The sequence below is a fragment of the Bos javanicus genome, chromosome 5 (genome assembly GCF_032452875.1).
Source record: "Bos javanicus breed banteng chromosome 5, ARS-OSU_banteng_1.0, whole genome shotgun sequence".
Taxonomy (NCBI): Eukaryota; Metazoa; Chordata; class Mammalia; order Artiodactyla; family Bovidae; genus Bos; species Bos javanicus.
This window is the reverse complement of record NC_083872.1, coordinates 2661844-2683151: the sequence shown is the minus strand read 5'-3', so window position 1 is coordinate 2683151 and position 21308 is coordinate 2661844. Positions and strand designations below refer to the sequence as shown.

General features: G+C 38.8%; 1 protein-coding gene across 1 annotated transcript in view; it reads right to left on the bottom strand.

The window, feature by feature from the left end:
* TRHDE (thyrotropin releasing hormone degrading enzyme) overlaps positions 1-21308 on the bottom strand; it is a 447855-nt gene that overhangs the window by 195242 nt on the left and 231305 nt on the right. The window contains exons 4-5 of the mRNA XM_061415530.1: positions 12848-13002; positions 9979-10092 (exon numbers count right to left, since the gene is read on the bottom strand). Of these exons, the coding sequence (XP_061271514.1) occupies positions 9979-10092; positions 12848-13002 (269 nt within the window). The remainder of the gene's footprint in view (positions 1-9978; positions 10093-12847; positions 13003-21308) is intronic.

The window sequence follows — 21308 nt, the reverse complement described above, 5'->3', positions numbered from 1 at the left end:
TTTGAATTCATAGTTGAAGAGAGCTGCCTGCGTGGTGGCCTGCATAGATGTCTAACCATTACCACACTCTCAGACTCTTAAGAAAAATGACAGCCAAGATGTGTACTTTCAAGACACATAGCAGTAGGTCTTACTCTGTTTCACAGGGAATTAACATATTTAAAGTGCTTAAGGTATACAGTAAATATTATATGTCTTTATTTTTACAAGTGTTACTGGAGTAATTGAAGCAAAATCTCACCAGCCTCAAATTATTGCTTTTTGCTTTCTCTGGACAGGAAGGTCTCTTACATTTTGGCTCTTCGAAAATATCACTTGAACTCACTACTTTCATTTATCACATTCTTGTCTAGTAACATTTGAACAGTGTTAAAGTAACCTTGATGAAAAGAAGGAAAAAAAAAAAAAAGTCCCATAAAGTGTTATGGACTGAAACAGTCACTCCTGGTTTAGAAATAAGTTGTGTTCTAATGTCTTTTAATGCATATAGTGGCCTGGTTAAGGATGATTAATAATTGGAAAATTAATGAATTAGTCTTTGGTTGTCCTCTTGGTTCCCAGTTTTCCTTTTTGGTTATGTTCATGTTACAGATTTTGCAAAGCAAATTCTTTGTAATATATCTGGGAAAATACTGACTAATATGAAGCGTTGAACAATTCATGTATCATAAGAAGATAAACTTTTTTTTTAAACCAAGTATAGTAAAAGGACAGATTAAACTGGTATAATCTGCTATTGCAAGTCATAAATACTTATGAACAATGATGTCTAACAGAACATTTCATTGTCTTGGTATAAATTTTTGACATCATCAATTTTCTGTTTATCAAGTGATGTCTGACCATTTTTAGCAAGTTGGAAACTTTTGCTCACAAACTGCTCTCACCTGGTGAATGGGTTAACTTTTCCTGCATTGTCCCTAGATATGAAAAAGGACAGCCTTGCATTATTGTTAGGCTCCAGGTTCAGCAAAAGTTTTCTTCTTAGGAAGTGTCTAATCCTGTCAATGTACTCATTGCTTTTGCACTTCCTAAGGAAAGGTAGCAGAGAAGGCAATGACACCCCACTCCAGTATTCTTACCTGGAAAATTCCAGGTAAGATGGATGGAGGAGCCTGGTAGGCTGCAGTCCATGGGGTCGCTAAGAGTCGGACACGACTGAGCGACTTCACTTTCACTTTTCACTTTCATGCTTTGGAGAAGGAAATGGCAACCCACTCCAGTGTTCTTGCCTGGAGAATCCCAGGGAGGGGGGAGCCCGGTGGGCTGCCATCCCTGGGGTCGCACAGAGTCGGACACGACTAAAGTGACTTAGCAGCAGCAGTAGCAGTAAGGAAAGGTAGAAAGAACTTGACACAATGCAAACCTGCCCATGGTCTCTGGAAGAAATATTTTATTCCAAAGGGAATGCTCATTTATCTTTTATCTCTAAGTTTAAAATATACAAAACCTGAAACACTTGGTGTCTTTCTGAACATAAATGGCTTTTTAAAAAATCATCCTTTAAGAACATACATGAAATTTCAATTTACAGCTTTGTTTTAAATTTTAAAAATTCATATAGTTAAAAAAGTGAGGTAATGTGACTAAGAAGAGCTTCTCAGATACATACCTGTATAGAAGTATATATGAATACTGATGAGTTATGCTTACTTTTTCTTCCCTTTCTAAAAGTATTTAATAAAAGTTGGCCTTTCATTTGAAGCAGTAAATAAAGCAGATTTACATTTTCTGAAACAACACACCTTGATAATAAGCTTTTCAAAAGCTTCCATTTCTCAAACTGTGAAGCCAACATCTTGATTGTTATATAAAATCTATAAGTATAAACAAATGTATGAATGTATTATCAATACTTCAGTTGTCATCTCAAAAATGTATTTTTGCCATAAAGTTTCTAAGTCAGTTAACATACAATCAACAGTTAACTAATGACGCCTTATTCACTCTTCATTCTAATTGATATTCTTAACAGGGCTACCAGCACATCAGTAAGGTCACTGGTAAAAAGCACAGAATTAGTCCTAATGAGAAAATGTTAACCCAATTAGTTATAGATTAGCTTTAGTGAGAATTATTTTAACGTTAGTACAACAGATGCATTTCTTGTTCTCACTGTTCTTTGCTAGAAATCTTTAATATCTCTTTGTGCATGCATGCTCAGTTCTGTCCAACTCTTTGCAACCTTGTGGACTGTAGCCCACCAGGCTCCACCAGGGTGGGGTGCCATTTCCTCCTCCAGGGTATGTTTCCAATTCAGGGACTGAACCCACATCTCCTGTGTCTCCTGCATTGGCAGGCAAATTCTTTACCACTGAGCCACCAGTACCACTGAGCACTACCCCTGAGCAGTGCGAGGGGGCGGGACTGTAAATCCCCCACCCCTCCGCAGCCCCAGCGTGGAGGAGAAAACAAAAAACAACCGACAAAACGAAAATAAAGCCCCAGAGAAACTCATCCCGGGGTGTCCCTGCCCCAGTGAGGCCCTGGCCTGGGCTGTTTCACGCTTAAAAAGAAAAGAGGGGAAGGTGGGGTGGTGAGGGGAAGGTCCGTGTTTTTAAAATTGGCCGGGGCTGGGAAGGACGGGGTTCCTTTTCCTCATAGTTCTTTCTTTAAAACTTTAAATTTTTTTTTTTTTTTCTTTTTTTTACAAAATACCATTTCAGTTCCCACTTCTTCCCCTACAGTACAGGAGTCGCTCACCCTCAGGCGTGGTTAGGGTCGGGTCGGGAGTGGGGGACTGGTCCGAGAAAGTGCAGGACGTAGGGGGAGGGGAGCGGGTTTGAGCACCATGAGAACCCGGCTGGAGCCGCGGGCGGGCGGGCGGGCGGGCGGACAGGCGGAGACGGTCGGGCCGGGCCCGGACACACACTAGGGCGCAGGGAGAGACCGGTAGCGGGCGGTCCCTGGAGGGGCTGGCGGGATGGCTTGGGGTGCGGGAGGTTGGGTTTTCCCAAAAATGAATAAATAGAGGTGAGTGGGACTGTTATAAATTAAAAACCAAAAAACAAACAAAAAAAACCCATAAAATACAAATCATAACCAAGTGAATAAACAAGAGACATGTACAGGGGTCACAGCTAGCATTGGAAGTAAAAAAGGAGGTTCTGGGGGAGGGGTAAAGCCCATAAAAAGAATCTCATTAAAAACCTCGGCTGCCGTAACGTCTATGTACATACGCGAGCCGCGTGCGTCTGCGCCGGGCGGGCGGGCGGGCGGCTGGCAGGCGTGAGGGAACCCGTATGTGACCCCCGCCGCCGCCGGAGCCTGGTCCTTGTGTCTGTTGCTAGAAAGGCCAAAGTCGGTGAGGGGAGGCGCTGGTGGGCGAGGGGCTGCCAGCCCCCTCCCCCGTCTCCCATTTTTTTTCCTTTTTTTCCTCATATTTGTTTAAAAAAATTATTTTTTCTTAATAAATTAAGTGAGGGGAGCTGCCAATGGGGTGGAAGGGCTGGGCCTAATATCTCTTCAGTCATCATTAATCAGAAGCCAAGTCTCTGACCTGCTTCTTAACACTGATATCCTAGATAATCCTAATTTGTACATTGTGAGTGTAAATCTCATTCTCAATGCATTTGGCCTGTGCATCTCAGAATCCTCTTTCATTTACTCAGAATTCAGACGAATTCCATGAGAAACTTTTCTCTAAGACTGTTCTCTTTGCTAGCTCTTATTTCCTCTGTGGACTTTTTCTATGTGTCTATTAGGTAAAAGAGTCAGACACGACTTAGTGACTAAACAACAAGCAAAAATTGTCCACCGAAGCTCCAAACTTCTCTGACCACTAATGCTAAGGAGAAAGCAACCCCATTTTCCCAGAGTAGAAGGCTACAGCTTCCCAGATTCCCTCAAATAAGAAAAAAATTTTTTTTTCTCTTCTTTAAAATACAGAAAATGTTTTCAACATGAAGAAAAATTACTTACAGAGGGATTTGGAGGGAAGAGTAAAGGGAAAGCACAAAGAAGAAGTCCATTTTGAAGACTGTGACCCCCAACAGACCCAAGGGCACCCCTTCTGCTTTTCTTCTAGTCTTTCAATGTAAATGTCACTTTCTAAGCTACTGAGATGGATCAAAAATATCACAGACCCAAAGGTCTGTGACTAACCAATAGAAGTCTTTAAACTTTTCCACATTCAATATGTCAGTCAGTTGAGAATAAAATATCATCGACCAGTTGAAAACAATTGCATCATCTTCTAATTTACTGACATCAGGAGTAGAATATTATATGTGGATTTTGGGGATCACACAGAGTCAGACACGACTGAAGTGACTTAGCAGATAAAATACAACTGCATGGAAAATCTATATACATACACACATTTATTTGGTATTCAGTATTTATAAGGTAAGATTCTAAAACAAATATTTAATTCCCAGATGGTCCATCTCTGACAGCATAGCTCTCCTGGGCAAATATATTTTAATATTGATGAATCATAAGCAATAGTACCAACATACCAACTACTGTTGAAATGTATATTAACTAACTCTGAAAGGCGTTTTTCTTTATAGACATTAAATCAAAGATGGACTTAAGACACAAAGAGCTGAACAAATAACATATTAACAAAAACAATTTTTCTCTAATTTTCTATTTCCCCCTCTCTGAATAGCAGAGTTTTATCATTGTTTGGAATAATTAATCAATATTATCTTCACATTTAAACTGGAAACAAATGAACTCAATAAACTCTGTATCTATTTCAGTTCATTTTCTCAACTTCTTTTTGAATAAAAATAAAATAATTTAAGAAGTAAAGATAATTTTATTTCAATGCCTATTAAATTTAGCAGGCAATTTTTGTTGTACCACATACTGAGTCTAATGGCAGAATTCATTTTTACCATTTTGATCCTGCCCATGATGAAAACAATTGAGAACATTTATCAAGGTTTTGGGCAATACACTTTGAGATATTAAGTATTTAGCATAATTAAGTTTAGCTGCACAATTCTCTATTAATACTTATCTTTCTGCCCAGGTATGTGCCCTCATAAAAATTTAAAAATTCCCAGTCCTTGGACTTTATCAATTACTTTATAAAGTTACTGCTGTGTGAAGCTCCTTAGCATCCCAAATTATTTAATAAGAGAATATACACATGTTTAATAATTCTCATTATGGCAAGCACATTCTTACAAGGCTACATTCAGGAAACTACAGGATACATCTATCATATAGATACAAATTATAGTGAAAACCTGTGCAATACGCAGGGTTGATTACAGTGAAAAGCTGTGTAATACACACAGGGAATATGATTTTGCCTACATCAGCACCGGGTCTGCAAAATAAGGATTTCTTCATGGTATCATTTTACTATTTATCCTTTTCCTGTATTAAAACTCTTTTATCATAGACCTTTTTCAAATTAAAATGATAAAGAATTGTTGAACAGTAACTATGCTGCATGGATCCTTTATTTTCTCCCTTTGGAGGAATCACAGTAAGATTTAATATGACTGCCATCAATAGCTTAATGCAACTTAATTCATCCAATAATATTGTCCTTAACAACAAACTTTGATAGAATAGTCTTCAAGTTGTCAACTTACCCTATGAAATCTAACCCCAAAAGATAATCTAAGTGATCTTGACACTTCTGTTTGATGAATGAAACATGATATTAAGCTTGCTGCTGCTGCTGCTAAGTCGCTTCAGTCATGTCCAACTCTGTGCGACCCCATAGACGGCAGCCCACCAGGCTCCCCCGTCCCTGGGATTCTCCAGGCAAGAACGCTGGAGTGGGTTGCCATTTCTTTCTCCAATGCATGAAAGTGAAAAGTGAAAGTGAAGTCACTCAGTCATGTCCAACTCTTAGCGTCCTCCATCCATGGGATTTTCCAGGCAAGAGTACTGGAGTGGGGTGCCATTGCCTTCTCCGGATATTAAGCTTATGTACTTATAAAATAGTCCACATTGCCAATATAGATAAGCATTGATTTGGAGAGACTGAGTCTAGATACAAAGTTTACAGAATTTTGTTTGTAATCTTTACATGTTGTTATTCAGTTATTAAGTCATGTTTGACTCTTTGTGACCCCAAGGACTTCAGCACCCCAGGCTTCCCTGTCCTTCACTGTCTCCCTGAGCTTGCTCAAACTCATGTCCACTGAGTTGGTGATGCCACCCAACTACCTCATTCTCTGTCACCCCCTTCTGCATTCAATCTTTCCCAGGATCAGGGTTTTTTCCAATGAGTTGGCTCTTCAGGTAGCCAAAGTACTGGAGCTTCAGCATCAGTTCTTCCAAAGAATATTCAGGGTGATTTCCTTTAGGATTGATTGGTTTGATCTCCTGCTGTCCAAGGGACTCTCAAGAATCTTTTCTAGCACCACAGTTCAAGAGCATCGATTCTTCCGTCCTCAGCCTTCCTTATGATCCAACTCAATCTATAGGTAATTGCTATACAATCTAGGGCACCAAAATAGCTTACTAAGGTCAGAAGTGTTAGGGTATTTAAACATAAAATCAATGCCCCTTTCTAATGGAACATTTATTATTTTCCAGGTCTATGATACCTACTCATATTTGTTCACGGATTTCAAAGAACTTGCAAGTTATTTTATCCTCACAAAAATCATGTGTGCTTACTAAGTCAGTATAATCATCCCATTTCTCAAATGATAAAGATGAGTCAGGAAGTGAAATGCCTTTTTGGAATCTGAATTACTTCTTGTCAATCTATTTCCTGACCTTATATCATACTACCTGGAAAGACCCGTATCTATGAAATGGTATACTTGTTTAGTTTGTTGGGGAAAAAGATTTGATGGTAGTGTTTATTTCATATAGTGTTCTTAATGTAAAAAACTGATTATTTCTTTAGCAGAAACTATCTATAAACACATACAAATGCATATACACAGCCTAAGAGCCCACATAAGTATACTATCCTAAACCAGAACAAAAGCTTCCTTAACAATATTGTGTAATCCTGGGCTTCTTTATTGCTATTCCATAAAATATAGACTGTCATAGTAATTTCCCTAGCAAGTTGAAGTTGTATTTCAGTGTTTGAGCATTGTTGTCTAAAAATAATAAAACCACGGTTTTTGAGATTAGAGGCAAAAGAGGTCAGCTTGCTTACTTTACTTCCGAGACACGCCTGACTTCTGACTTTTCTAATTTCGGCTAACTTCTAGTGCAGCCTGAGCCTTGCTCTCATAGGTAAGCTCTTGTGCATATCACAACAGTATGAGTTACTGCTGACACAGCCATCACTCTCGTTCTTCCTAGTATTTCTTTCACTCTTTTGCTGATGCCATTATGAAAAATGGTGCTGACACAGCCTTAAAGTCACTTAATATCCTTTCTTATTTATGTGGCTGACTTGTCTTAAATTTTTGTTTGCAAAGAAGATATTAATGATCGTGGAGGAGCATTTGTTTAGAGTCTCTTCCTACAGGTTTTATAAATTTAATATACTGAAGTACTCTACAAACTAAATTTTAAAAACTATTAAAAAAGCAAAAGCAGCCAATAAGAGAAAATATTTGTGATCTTTAGAACCTGAACATAAAGAGACATAATAAGAAAGCTTGCTTTCACTATTGCCTAGTTAATTGTGATGGGGTTTATGCTTTCATTTCTTAGTGTAATCCATCATTAATCCCCATTTTTGATTATAAAATATGGATTTATATCTTACCACACCAAAGCATTTTTTATAAATGCTTTCAATACATGGTCTTTATTGTATTTAGGACAAAGTATCAGAAGTGTTACTTATACTCTGTATTCATTTTCAATATTCTTACAAAAATGCTCTCCATTTATAATTTGATTGATAAAATAATGAAGGAATATAAAAAAATTATTTGAAAACAAAATTCAGTATGGGAACACTGAAACTTGGGGTAGACTGCAACACTAAAACCATCAAAAGCTGTCAGTTTTCACCATGAGTATAATTCTGTGCATAGCTTTTCAATCTAAGATTTATTTTTATAATGCTGAATAGATTTTGTCATAGATGGCTCAATGAGCTCAAAAAAAAAAAATCTTACCTATATGAGTAACATGTCATTTATAATACTAACATTTTAAACATTAAAACATAACAGAATTACCAATCAGTAGTAACTCACACATAATGAAAATTAAATAAAAATTTTAAACAAATTTGGTTGAAAGTCAACTAGCAACAAAAATATATTTTTACAAATGTTTCAATATCCTTAATATTTCAGTTTTAAAACTGCATATTTGTTTAAAAATTACTTTTAATAATAAATATTGCATGCTATTGATTTTTCTTCAAAATTCTTTAAAAGCATTTTTAAAATTAATTTCAATGCTATAATAAAATAGTTTAAATAAAAATTTTAGATTGTATTATTTATAGATATACACTTAGATATATAAGGCCAAGTAAAATTAACTCACACATTTGTGCAAATGAACCATGTTGCTTTTATAAAATATAAAAGTGGATAGTTCAAACATATCAGTATGATATTACAATTGCAACATTTCTTGAGATATGTAAGGTCACCTTTTATACTCAGTAGGAGTATGGTAGAAAAGTTATATCATGACTTAACGGACAACGGTGCATTTCACCATATCATACTTGTAATCATGACAGATAATTAGATAATCACATATATTAGTAGTTTAAACATCAAAAATCGAGTGGTATAAAATAAATTTATATTATTACTCAAGCTATAACACAGGTGAAATTTGAGCTTCTGGAAGTTGACAAATGTTAGTATTTTGCAACTTTTACACAGTGCCACTTAAATTTAAAATTCAAGTTCCAGACTTCCCTGGTGGCTCAGGGTCAAAGAACCTGACTGCCACTGCAGGAGACACAGGTTCGGTCCCTGATCCGGGAGGATCCCACGTGCCTTGGAGCAACCAAGCGCATGCGCCACAGCCACTGAAGCCCATGCGCCTTATCGCCCGTGCTCCACACCAAGAGACGCCCTCACACCACAGCTAAAGAGTAGTCCCCACCTGCTGCAACGGGGGAAAGCCCTGAGCAGCAACTGAGACCCAGTACAGCCAAAAATAATAATAAAGTAAATTTTAAAAATAAGTAAAATCCCAAAACAACCTATATCCTGGGTTCTATTTAATAAAATAATCACTTACTCACTAATGGAAGCTTGTATAAAATGAAGTGAAGTGAAGCCGCTCAGTCGTGTCCGACTCCTTGCGACCCCATGGACTGTAGCTTACAAGCTCCTCTGTCCATGGCACTCTCCAGGCAAGAGTACTGGAGTGGGTTGCCATTTCCTTCTCCAAGGGATCTTCCTGACCCAGGGATCGAAACCAAGTCTCCCGCATTGCAGGCAGACGCTTTACCATCTGAGCCACCAGGGAAGCCCATAAAATGAAAAACATATTAAACAACATACAGAAATCATATCCCCCTCCACTTTTTCTTCTAGGATGTTCAAGAACATCATTGCTTCTGGTGCAATGAACCCTACTTCAGATTCATACATACAAGTTTGGATATAATGCACACAGCTCTTTATAAAATTATCAATCTCTTATTAAATCATTTAATCCTAAAGTAAAAAAAATAATGTATCAAAGATTTTAGCTATGTTTTGAGTTCATCACACTGAATATTAAGTTCTCATTTTCCTTCCTATATATTGAGATATCCTATACACATTTAAAGTATAACTTATCAATTGCTATTACCTTATCAATTTATGGGATAGTTTATCCTTGTTATCAAATATTGCAATCTAAAATATTTTTATTTAGAAAACTTGTAGTATTTTGAAATCAATGTATAACCAATCAGACTGTATTTAGTTCTAATAACTAAAAGAGAATTCTTCTGGAATACTACCGTTTATATTTTGGGTTACATTTCTTTTGTTGGGTAGCTAATTTTTTTCATGCATCAGTTGGCATTTTCAAACACATCTCACGATAAGATAAGCCCAATATGACATGGGATCAAGCTTTCACTGAGAGTTCCAAAAAATTAAAGAGAAATGCACTTACCATGTTCCAGCCGGGATAGAGGTAGTCTGTACCAACAAACTCAAAGTAGTGAGCAAACCCTTCCTTCAGCCACACGTCTTCCCACCACACGGGAGTCACGAGGTCACCAAACCACTGCCATCACAGATGAATGGGCATCAGATAAAATCACATCTAGCCAGAGTTATCTCATCTAGAATTAAATGTATTAAACTATGATGATCACAACTGGAATTCATTTTCTAATTGATTTTGTGATCTTAAAATAGGTTATAGGAAGACCATTAATTTGACCACTTGGGTGATGCTAATTTTTTAATAAGTGCATTCAGGGTAGAACAAAAATAAAATTATCAAGGAACAGAAAAAGAATATTTAACCTGGGAGAGAAAGGACTCAGGAGAAAAAAAAAAAAATTGCTGACAGTTGTCTTCAAATATTTGACCTAATATGTAGAAGAAGCTTGGGTTCTGTGTCCCTGCAGGAGACAAATCAGGACTAATGGATGGAAATTGGGGTTTATCAATTGGTAGAGGCTGCTAAAAATGCAGGAGACCCTCTAACAGACTAAAATGGATGAAGATGGAAAATACTGCCTCAGGAAGCAGTGAGCTCAGCACAGGAAGTACTGGAGCAGCGCCTTCCGGTGTCAGAGGCAATCACAGACAACGTCAGCCTACTGAAAGAGCTGAAGGCTTTCAGGATGCTCCACACCTGACTCTCCATGATTCTATGATAATGAGTGTTGGACCAAAAAAAAAACAAACAAACAAAAAAAAACACCTCTAAGATAGCTTCAGGAAAAATAATGTTGTCATTTTTAATTGGTGTTTTGATTAGATGATGATGCATTACTCTGAAATCCTTGCTGAGTTCAGAAAAAGCTTAATGGAATTCTTTTTTCATTAAAAAAACAAAACAAACAAAAAACACTATATACCAGGAACTATGCCACTTGGACAACGTCCCTTCTGAGACAGCGAACACTTTATTGTGGAAGAAGGGACAATGAGGTGAGATAGAAAATAAAAAATAAACAAAGAAACAATAGAATTTCAGGTCTTATTAAAACATGATATGTATGGGGGAGGGGTCACTTTAGATTGTAAAAGCAAAAAGGTTCTCTCTAAGCAGATGACATTTGAGCTCATACTTTAATGATAAGAAGGAGCCATGAGAAAGCCTTAGGCAGGAGGATTTTAGGCATTTATAAGTAACTCTTAGTGTGAAGATTCTAAGTGGGAGTGAGCTATTTAAGAAACAGAAGAAAAAGGCAGTCAGGCAAGTATCAGATGATAGCTCTACAGCTTTAAGAGCTAAATAGCTTGGTGGCAGAGCGTTTCAATATTAATAATAAAGTATCTCTTACTCAAAAGGATCTCTAATCGAAATACAAATACAAGATAATTCTGAACATGCTGATGACCACAAGTTAAATGATGTTTTAAGTATTTTTTATTCTTGATCAGCAACAAGTGCTTCTTCTCTCTTAAACTGAAAGTCTATCTTAAAAACTGCAACAAGAAGTAGGTGAGGAGAAATGGTAATGCAGAAGATACTTTGGCATTAACAGTAGAAATTATTATGTGTTTCTCCCAGCTTCTGGTTCATTTCCTATAATAAGTAGCTGAACATCACTAAGCTAGAACAAGAAAGTAACTGAGAGTCTGGAACAAAAGAAATCCAGTTCTAGGAACAATGATTATCAGTATGCTCTTATTTCAAAAGAACTCTTCATGTAACTTGTGTCTAGGAATGTTCAAAAAGGAATCAGTTTTTGCGTCAAAGAATTGTATGATTAGCTGGAAACCACTTTTAGCACAATAGAGAAACACTAGTTATCTCTACAATGGATCCGCTTAAGTCACTGAAGCAAGGAACACATGCCCTAGTTGACCAGCATGGCCGGTACAAACACCACACAGGTTCACTGCAGAAGGCTGACATTTAGGTAAAGAGTCATGTGGCCTGGAACAATTTATCATGAAGTCTGTGTTCACGAATTAGCATTTACCTGTTCAGCTTCTTTCACTGACAACATTTTCTACCTCTCTTTAAGGTTTTCAAACTTTTTAAAAAGATTTTGAGTTGATAACAAGTGGAAGTCTTGCGGTTTCACACTGAGATTTCTGGTGTTTTCACTTAAAAACTAACCATAGCTTCTGGTCACCAGACAAGGATTGCTTTTTATTAAAGCACAGACGTTTATTTTCAGTTATTCTTTTCATTAGCATCAAGATTCAAATAGGCATTGTGAAATCTCTGTAATACCTTTCACTCATTGTAGTAAAGTGCATGAAATTAATTTTATCTTAGCTTCACGACAAAGCTGGCTAATTTACATATGAATTTCTAAACATGCCAAGACAAAAAAATATCAATCATTTCAGAACAAAGAGTCTGTGGCTGAGTTAGTGAAAGACTTCCTAAGTGTCTGTGTGATGGGAGAAGGGAATAACAAATTGATTTCAGCAAAAGCAAATTTTGACATGTACACAGAACTCCGCTGCATCTTGCAGCAATGCAATAAATCATCGCCATCACTGCTCTTATCATATATACACACCAATAATCACAAGAAAATAAAGCAAGGTGGACAAAGAACAGTGAGTGCATGGGGTCTCCAAAGAGGCTGCTGGGTGGCGATGCCATCTCACTCCTCACCTAAACTGAATGACAGTTGCTCATTCAATACAATCTGTGCCCTCACTTTCGTTTGTGCTGTCATTTGAGAAAAGCGACAGATCTTCCAAAAAGAACTACACAGTGCTCTACACCGAATTGAAACTTAATTGGGGGGATAACAACTGAACTCCTAATCTAACTATCTGATATCATTTTACATTCGCCATAGTTTGCAATTATACTTACACCTGATCCTTTTTCATACCTGGTGACATATCTCATGAACAATGACCATGGTGACATCCAGCAAATAAGAAATAGATGAAACACTGGGATCCAGCAGTATTCTTTGTTCCACAAAAATACTTAGTCCCCAGTTCTCCATAGCAGCATACGGATGCTTAGGCACAGCTAAAAGATCTAGGAACAAAATAAAACAATTCCAAAGGCTTTAACAAACACATTCGATTCTAAACGCATATCTGACAAAAGTCCAGAAATTCTCATTGAAAAGAATACTTGCTCTTTCTTAGTAATTTTTTTTTCTAAATTAAACTACCTGCCATTTCTTTGTGACAGCAGAAATATAGGCTATCACTGTAAACGCTAGCTGTATCCATCCATCACAGTCCATTTTCAGACCCAGTGGTGGAGGAGGTGGGAAGTATCAGCACCATTATTGATGCGCCTATCCTAATAAGTTGCAGAAAGTCAAGGAAACCAAAGGCAGCAGGAATCTACAGAGTCAAAAGGCACTGCGCCTTCTGATGAAAATAAATCGGCTTAATGCAGAGAATACGGTACTCTTGCTTTTACCTCAATATTGTTCAAAAGAAAACATCTCACAGTGGTTTAAAAATCCGATATGTCCTATTTCTAATTGCTTAATTTTAATGTATTTTTGAGTTCTGTTAAAAATAAAATGTTACATGTAAATATAGCTCACATAAAGAAAGTTATAATGGACGATGTAGTATCAAAAGGACTATTGAGGGAAACTGCAGACTTCGGTTCTGGTCCTGCCTCCATCATTAATTAAATATATGACATCAATAAATCACTTAATTTCTCAAGACCATAATTCTCTCACCTACAAAATGAGGTTATTAGACATCATAATCTCTAAAATCCCTTTCAGCTCCAAAAATCTATGATTAGATGATTTTAAGATTTATGCTTACTTTCAAAGCTGGTAAAGGTATTATATTATCAACTTTTGGTTAAGGTGACACAGTAAGTTCATGCTTTGATGTACTCCCTCTGCTCTAAACACATAGCAATGATAAATAAAATATGAAAAGGAAAAACTAAATATCATCTCCAGGCTGGAAAATAAACCTCTCCATGGACCAGAAATGGTACATAAATGCAAAGTCGTGATTGCAAGTGAAGCCACAGGCTTGCTGAGGTCTGGCTCCAGGAGCAAGCAGTGGCATCTGGGAATTGGCTCCAGCAGGATCTACCGGATTAAAGGGATCTAAGCCAAGTTGACGGCTTGTTGCCAGCAGCTGAGATAGGGCGTGCATGCTCAGAAGGGCTGAAAATAGTTGGTGGTCAATGCTTCTTGGGAAAGCCAGCAAGTGGCGATGTAAGGACTCAAACCCTGGCAAGCTGGCTCCACTTAACCGTATAAACCCTGGAGTAACACCCCAGGATGCTAAGGAAAAAATGGTACAAGAATGTTGCTGCGGTACTGTTTGTAAAAGTGAAAGGAGAAACTACATGCCTTTCACCAAGATACTGGACAGAGAAACTGTGAAATAGTTCTAAAAAAGGAACACCATACAACAGTTGAAATAGTCTCACCACTAGATTCTAACACTACATGTATCAGCATGGATAATCAGAAAAACATAATGCTGAGGGAACAAACGAAGTGTAGAATGCCCTTTATCATCCACTACTTAAAAGCAAGCCAAATAGGTGGAAAATGGGTATTCACATATGCACACTCGTGCTCAGACAAATAGTAGTGGTAAAATGCACACAGAATTACACACATTCAGGAACGATAAACACCAAATTCAGAATTATGATTGCTTCAGGGAAAAAAGGAGAAGGAAGGAATGAGGGACAGTCTTTTATGTTTCCAGAGTCAATTTTGATTGTATGCAAATGGCAGAGGCAGAGGGGAGTTGTCTCACATCATCAATAAGCAATTCCAACAGAGTGACCCACTGTTCAGTCCAATTCCGATACTGTCTACCCAAAGACAGAATCAGACTCCACAGGATAAAGGTTCAGTCCTGTAAGACTACACACCACCCCCCACTTCAGAAATCAGTCCCAAGCCTGGGTTGTTATCTTTGCTTCTGATCTATAAAGACTGGAGGTTCCACCACCCCCCTCAAATCAGGATGCAACTGAAAGATTAGGTTGTTACCTGCACTTCTCACCAACTGGCTATAAATCAGAGATTCCCATAACTTCCTGCTTGGGTTTGATGAATTTGCTAGAACAGCTCACAGAACTCAGAGACATTTAACTTCCAGATCACCAGTTTGTTATAAAGCTATCTAAGGAACAACCAGATGGAAGAGATGTCTGAAAGGGTGAAAAGCGTCCGTGCCCTCTCATAGACGTGCCACTCTCCCCAGATCTCCACCTGCTCACCCACCTGGAAGCTCTCTGCGCGCATACCTTTGGGGTTTCATGGAGACTTCATTAGAGAGGGATGGTTGATAAAATCATTGGCCACTGAGGCATGAACTCAGTCTCCAGCCCCTTTCCCCTCATTCTCAAGGCCAAGGACTGAGACGAAAAGTTCCAACCCTCTAATCACAAGGTTAGTTTTCCTGGCAACCAGCCTCCATCCTTAGGTGAGTTCCAAAAGTCACTGTATTAACGTAACAAAAGACAACTTTAGGTCTCGCTTCACTTGGAAAATTCTGAAGGTCTTGGGAGCTATGAGCCAGAAAACATGTGTGAGAAATCTGAATGGCATGGATATATTTCTCATAAATCACAATATCACAGAGGGTCAAATACAATGGATTTCAAACGTGATTTGTTTTGTCTTGGCCACGCCATGCGCTGTGCAGTCTGCAGAGGCTCATGTCCCCATTACCCAGTCAGGGATCAAACTCATGCCCCCTGCAATGGAACTACAGAGTCTTAGCCACTGAACCACGAGGGAATTCTTCCAATGTTTTGTTTTGTTTTATTTTACTTTTTAGCCTTTGGCCACACCTCATGGCATGTGTGATCTTAGTTCCCTGACCAGGCATCGAACCTGTACCCCATTGCATTGGAAGGCAGAGTCTTAACCACTGGACCAAGGAAGTACCCCCAATATGCTTTCAATGCTAATTTTTCAAAGCTGATAATGGATCCATGGGTATTACTTATAATATTATTGATTCTTTTCTGCATGCTTTAAATATTTCATAATAAGAAAAAAATTAAATGGTCGAGTCTCAAAGCTAATTTTCATTTATTTATGACGTTAACAAACATCTAAGCATTTGCTGTGTCCTTAAGTTTGTGTGCATGTGTGCATGCTCAGTTGCTCATCATGTCCAACTCTTTGCGACCCTGTGGACTGTAGCCCGCCAGGCTCCTCTGTCCCTGGGATTTTCCCGGCAAGCATACTGGAGTGGGTTGCCATTTCCTACTTCAGGGCATCTTCCCAACCCAGGGATCAAAGCCGCTTCTACTTTTTATCCTGCATTGGCAGGCGGAATCTTTACCACTGGGCCACTGGGGTAGCCCCCGTGTAAGTCTGAGATGTGTATTAAAATAAGTCAAGTGAATACAGGGATAAGTAGTGAATACAGGGAAACATGACAACTTAACACAAGAAATAAAGAATAAAAAGTGCTGTGAAAGAGAGAGAATATCAGATCTAGTTCTTGAAAGAGGTAGCGTTTGAGTTGGATTTCTGAAAATTAGTAGGAATTCGATGGGCACATAGAGATACTACGTGCAGTCGTTTACACAAGCATGTATCTTTGAGCAGCTCTTTTCTCAATACAAGCATTGTTCTGCCCTCAAGGCTCTTTGTTCCCTGCTCTCGTGGCACTTACGTGTGGGTGTGTGTAGGAGGAAGAGATCAATTAACAAGCAATAAATGAATGAGAGAAACTGAGCAAATGACAAATGCTATCAAAAAAAAATAATAATAATAGAGGAAGACAGTAATTGGTGGAGTGATTGGGTGGAGCGTGGTCAAGGCAGGCATCTGTAAGGCCATCACATCTCGCTTGAGACGTGAGTAATGGTAGAAGCCACATGTCTGAAGATATGTGGAAGTATCATTTTCTAAGAAGAGGGGACAAAAGCTGCACAGACCTAAGGAGGGAATGAGAGCAGCACACTGGACAAACAGAGTGAGGCTGACGTGGCTGAGGGCAGGGAGGGAGAGCACGGGTGTGAGAACTGTGCAGAGCACAAGGATGGAGCAAAGAGACACACTTCTGCTTGAGATTTTATTTTGAGGCCTCCCCTAAATACGAGCAAAGTAGGCAACAGAACACTATGTGTCAACTCCATCTGCCACCAGCAGATGGCAACAGCAGTAGCAGGTCTGGGGCCATTACTAGGAACAGCTGGACTTACGAACAAGACTGTGGCAAAAGAGAGTCACTTCTGTTCCCTGGAGACTTCCAAGAGCCAGGGGTACTCAGGTCCCCAGGATTAAGTGAGCAAGTCAGGCCGCACACTGGGATATGCACTGGCTCAAAGGGCATAGCGAGGACTCCAGACACAGGCCAGATGCAGAGTCTAAAAGTTTGGAATAAAGAAGGTACATCCGAGGGCAGTCACACAGCCACAGTCTGACCTGCAGCCTGAGCGTGTGGGGCAGGTGCCAAAGACCTCAGGCATCGGTAGCCAAGCAGACCGGTGACTCATTAGTTTCCAGAGGTCTAAGGGCAGCGGTGTCGGACCTGAGAGACAAAGCTGGACTTCAACCAGACAAGGATTCCTGAGCAAACAGAGTCAGATTCAGACAAAGGGACTGAAAGCAAGAGAAACACAGAAGGGTCAGCAATAGAAGGCAGCTTCTCAGACACTCACAGGCTTTATTACTGATAGAGGGAACCATGTCTGTGGCTGGCAGAGCAGGAGATTATTCTACAGACATAATAACCCAATGTCAAAGTACAGAGAAACCTGGATTTTACTGCACTACTGAGAGACACTTTGCACCTTTCTGCTCTGTAGGGATTCTCTGGTGGCTCAGTGGCAAAAAATATCCACCTGCTGATGTAGCAGACATGGGTTTGATCCTTGGTTCAGGAAGATCCCCAAGAGAAGGAAATGGCAACCTGCTCCAGTATTCTTGCCTGGAAAATTAGAGGAACCTGGCAGGTACAGTCCATGGAGTCGCAAAAGAATCAGACAGGACTAAGCAACTGAGTACACACGTATTCTGCTCTGTATCTTTATCTCATAAATAGTTCTAAATTTTCAGAACATCTGCAGGAAGCATATATCCACATAAAGACTTGTACACAAATGTTCATAACAGTTTTACTTCCAATGTCCATCAATATGTGAGTGACTAATGTGTGATGCACCCACAGAATAAAATACTATTAGGCAATAAAAGAAGGCAGTAGCACCCCACTCCAGCACTCTTGCCTGGAAAATCCCATGGATGGAGGAGCCTGGTGGGCTGCAGTCCATGGGGTCGCTAAGAGTCGGACACAACTGAGCGACTTCACTTTCACTTTTCACTTTGATGCATTGGAGAAGGAAATGGCAACCCACTCCAGTGTTCTTGCCTGGAGAATCCCAGGGACGGGGGAGCCTGGTGGGCTGCCGTCTCTGGGGTCGCACAGAGTCGGACATGACTGAAGCGACTTAGCAGCAGCAGCAGCAGGCAATAAAAAAAAAGAACTGTCAATACATGCTACAACATGGGTGAACCCCAAAATAGTTATGCTGAGTAAAAAGAAAGAAAAAAATATATGCTGTATGATTCATGTCATTTATATATAGAAAATGAAAACTAATCTATAATTTCAAAACGCAGATCAGTACTTGCCTGGGGACAAAGATTAGAGGGATTAAAATAGAAAGAGGAAATTTTTAGAAGAGATGGATGGGTTTATTATGGTGATGATTTCATGGGTGTAATACATATCTTAATACTTCAAACTGTACACTTTACACATGTGCATGTCACATATACTGCATGTCACCATACCTCAACGAAGCTGCTAAAATATATATTTTCAGGGACTTCCCTAGTGGTCCAGTGGTTAAGAATCCACCTGCCAAAGGAGGGGACATGGGCCCTATCCCTGGTCTGGGAACTTAAGATCCTACATGCCTCAGAGCAACTCAGCCCATGTGCTACAAGTACTGAAGCCTGTGCTCTCTGGAGCTTGTACTCCGCAGCAAGAGCAGCCTCCACAAGAAACTCACACGCGGAATGAAGAGTAGCCCCCACTCTCCACAACAAGAGAGAGCCTGAGCACAGCAACAAAAAGCCTGTGCCTCAACAAAGACTTAGTGCAGACAAACATTAAAAATTTTTATTTTTTTAATAAAAATTTTTATTTTAAAATTTATTATAAATAAATTTAATTTTATTGTAAATAAAATTATTATAAATAAATTTATATAAATAAATAAATTTTATTTATTTTATTTAAATAAATTTATATAAATATTTTATTTTGTTTATATAAATTTATTTAAATAAATTTATATAAATAAATTTTATTTTTTTTATTTTCAGATTTTAAAAATAATAATAAATAATAAATTAAAAAATATATCTTCAGTTACTGAAATACTCTATTGCTTAACTTTGAAGATAAGATTTATTCAAATTGTTTTAATTTTGCAAAATAAATTTGTCATGAGGTTATATCCATTAAAATGTTCAACCACAACTCTTTAATGTGCCTTGAGACTAGAAGTAAGAAAACTCAAATGTTTTAGGGTCTAATTTACTTGGAAATTCAAAAAAATCCTGGCTAAAATTATGCATAGGCGTCTGCTCCCAATTAATTACTATAGTCCTAAAAACTATAGGCAGATAGCAAATATTCATACAATAATAGTGAAAGTGATTACATGCATTACCATAAAAATCTGGCTTTCTCTACTTGCTCCTTTCAGTGCACTAGAATTTGCTTTCTACTTTTAACACTGCTTAAACAGCTCTCACTAAGATTACAAAATATGGAGGCCTCTGGGTTTTTTCTTAGATATTGCTGAGAATTATACTGTGAATTAGGGTCTGTCGTAGTTTCTCCTCTACTTCCCCAATTAGCATTTCTTGTTGGTGGTGTATTTTGTTGTTTGTTTTATTTTCTTGTCATCTTCTAACTTTTGAAAACCAGAGTTCTAGGATTTCCATCTATGTGTGTGTTTTTTAACCCATTCTACTAGTTTTCTTTGAGTGTTCTCCCCTATTGCAAAGTCATCTATAATGACCCCCACACCCAGATACATAGTTCTTTTTGACTTCCAGGGGAAAATGTCTAAGCACCTTAGTAGTAGACTATTATTTGACAGCCCCAACTTTAATCTGGCTTAAACCTTAAGAAGCTTTTCCCTGATGGCTCAGTGGATAAAGAATCTACATGCAATACAGGAGACACAGGAGATGCAGGCTTGATCCCTGGGTCCTCTGAAGGAAGAAATGGCAAGCCATTCCAGTATTCTTGCCATGAAAAATTCCATGGACAGAAAAGCATGTCCGTGCTGTGCATGCTCAGTCACTGATTCGTGTCTGACTCTGAGACCCCATGGACTGCAGCCTGCCAGGCTCCTCTTGTCTATGGAATTTTTCCAAGAATGAATACTGGAGTGGGTTGCCATGCCTCCAGGTAATCTTCCCAACCCAGGGATTGAACCTTGTCTCCTGAGTCTCCTGCATTAGCAGGCAGATTCTTTACCACTAGTGCCACCAGGGAAGCCCAAGCGACTAAGCACGCATGTACGCAAACATTTAGAAAGTATTATAACTTCCTCTTTTGGATTCTGGGGAAAGTCAATCACTATGAAAAATGCACCACCACAGATGTCCCTGGGAGCTCAGCTGGTAAAGAATCTGCCTGCAATACAGGAGACCCTGTTTGATTCCTGGGTTGGGAAGATTCCCTGGAGAAGAGTTAGGCTACCCACTCTGGTATTCTTTGGCTTCCAAGATGGCTCAGATGGTAAAGAATCCTCCTGCAACATGGGAAACTTGGGTTTGATCCCTGGGTTGGGTAGACCCCTGGAGGAGGGCATGGCAACCCACTCCAATATTCTTACCCGGAGAATCCCCATGGACAGAGGTGCCTGGTGGGCTACAGTCCATGAGGTCACAAAGAGTCAGACACAACTAAGCAACTAAGCACAGCACAGCACCCTGACAACACAACACTAAGAACCTGAAACCATGTAGAAATGGTCCAAGAATCACAAAACAGAGTCTAATATTGATAATACATGCAAACCAAAGCCCAGTCTCTAGCATTAGTGGCAATGTTCTGGTCTGAAACTTCATATACTAGAAATAAACTTTAATATATTCTACATTATTAAATAACTACTAAAAAAAACAATGGGCTATATCAGGCCTCTCCTCCCTACCACAGTCAGGTCAGATTCTGATCTCAAACTGATCAACAGAGTTTGTCATCCAGAGTCTTTCCTTTCTGATGACAAGTCATGCTGAATATAGCTTACAACTAGTCTTGCCTGATGTTGCAAAGCAGATATGTAACCATAACCAGTTCCTATTGGAGAAAGAAGATCAAATTCTGCACTTCTGGTCATCA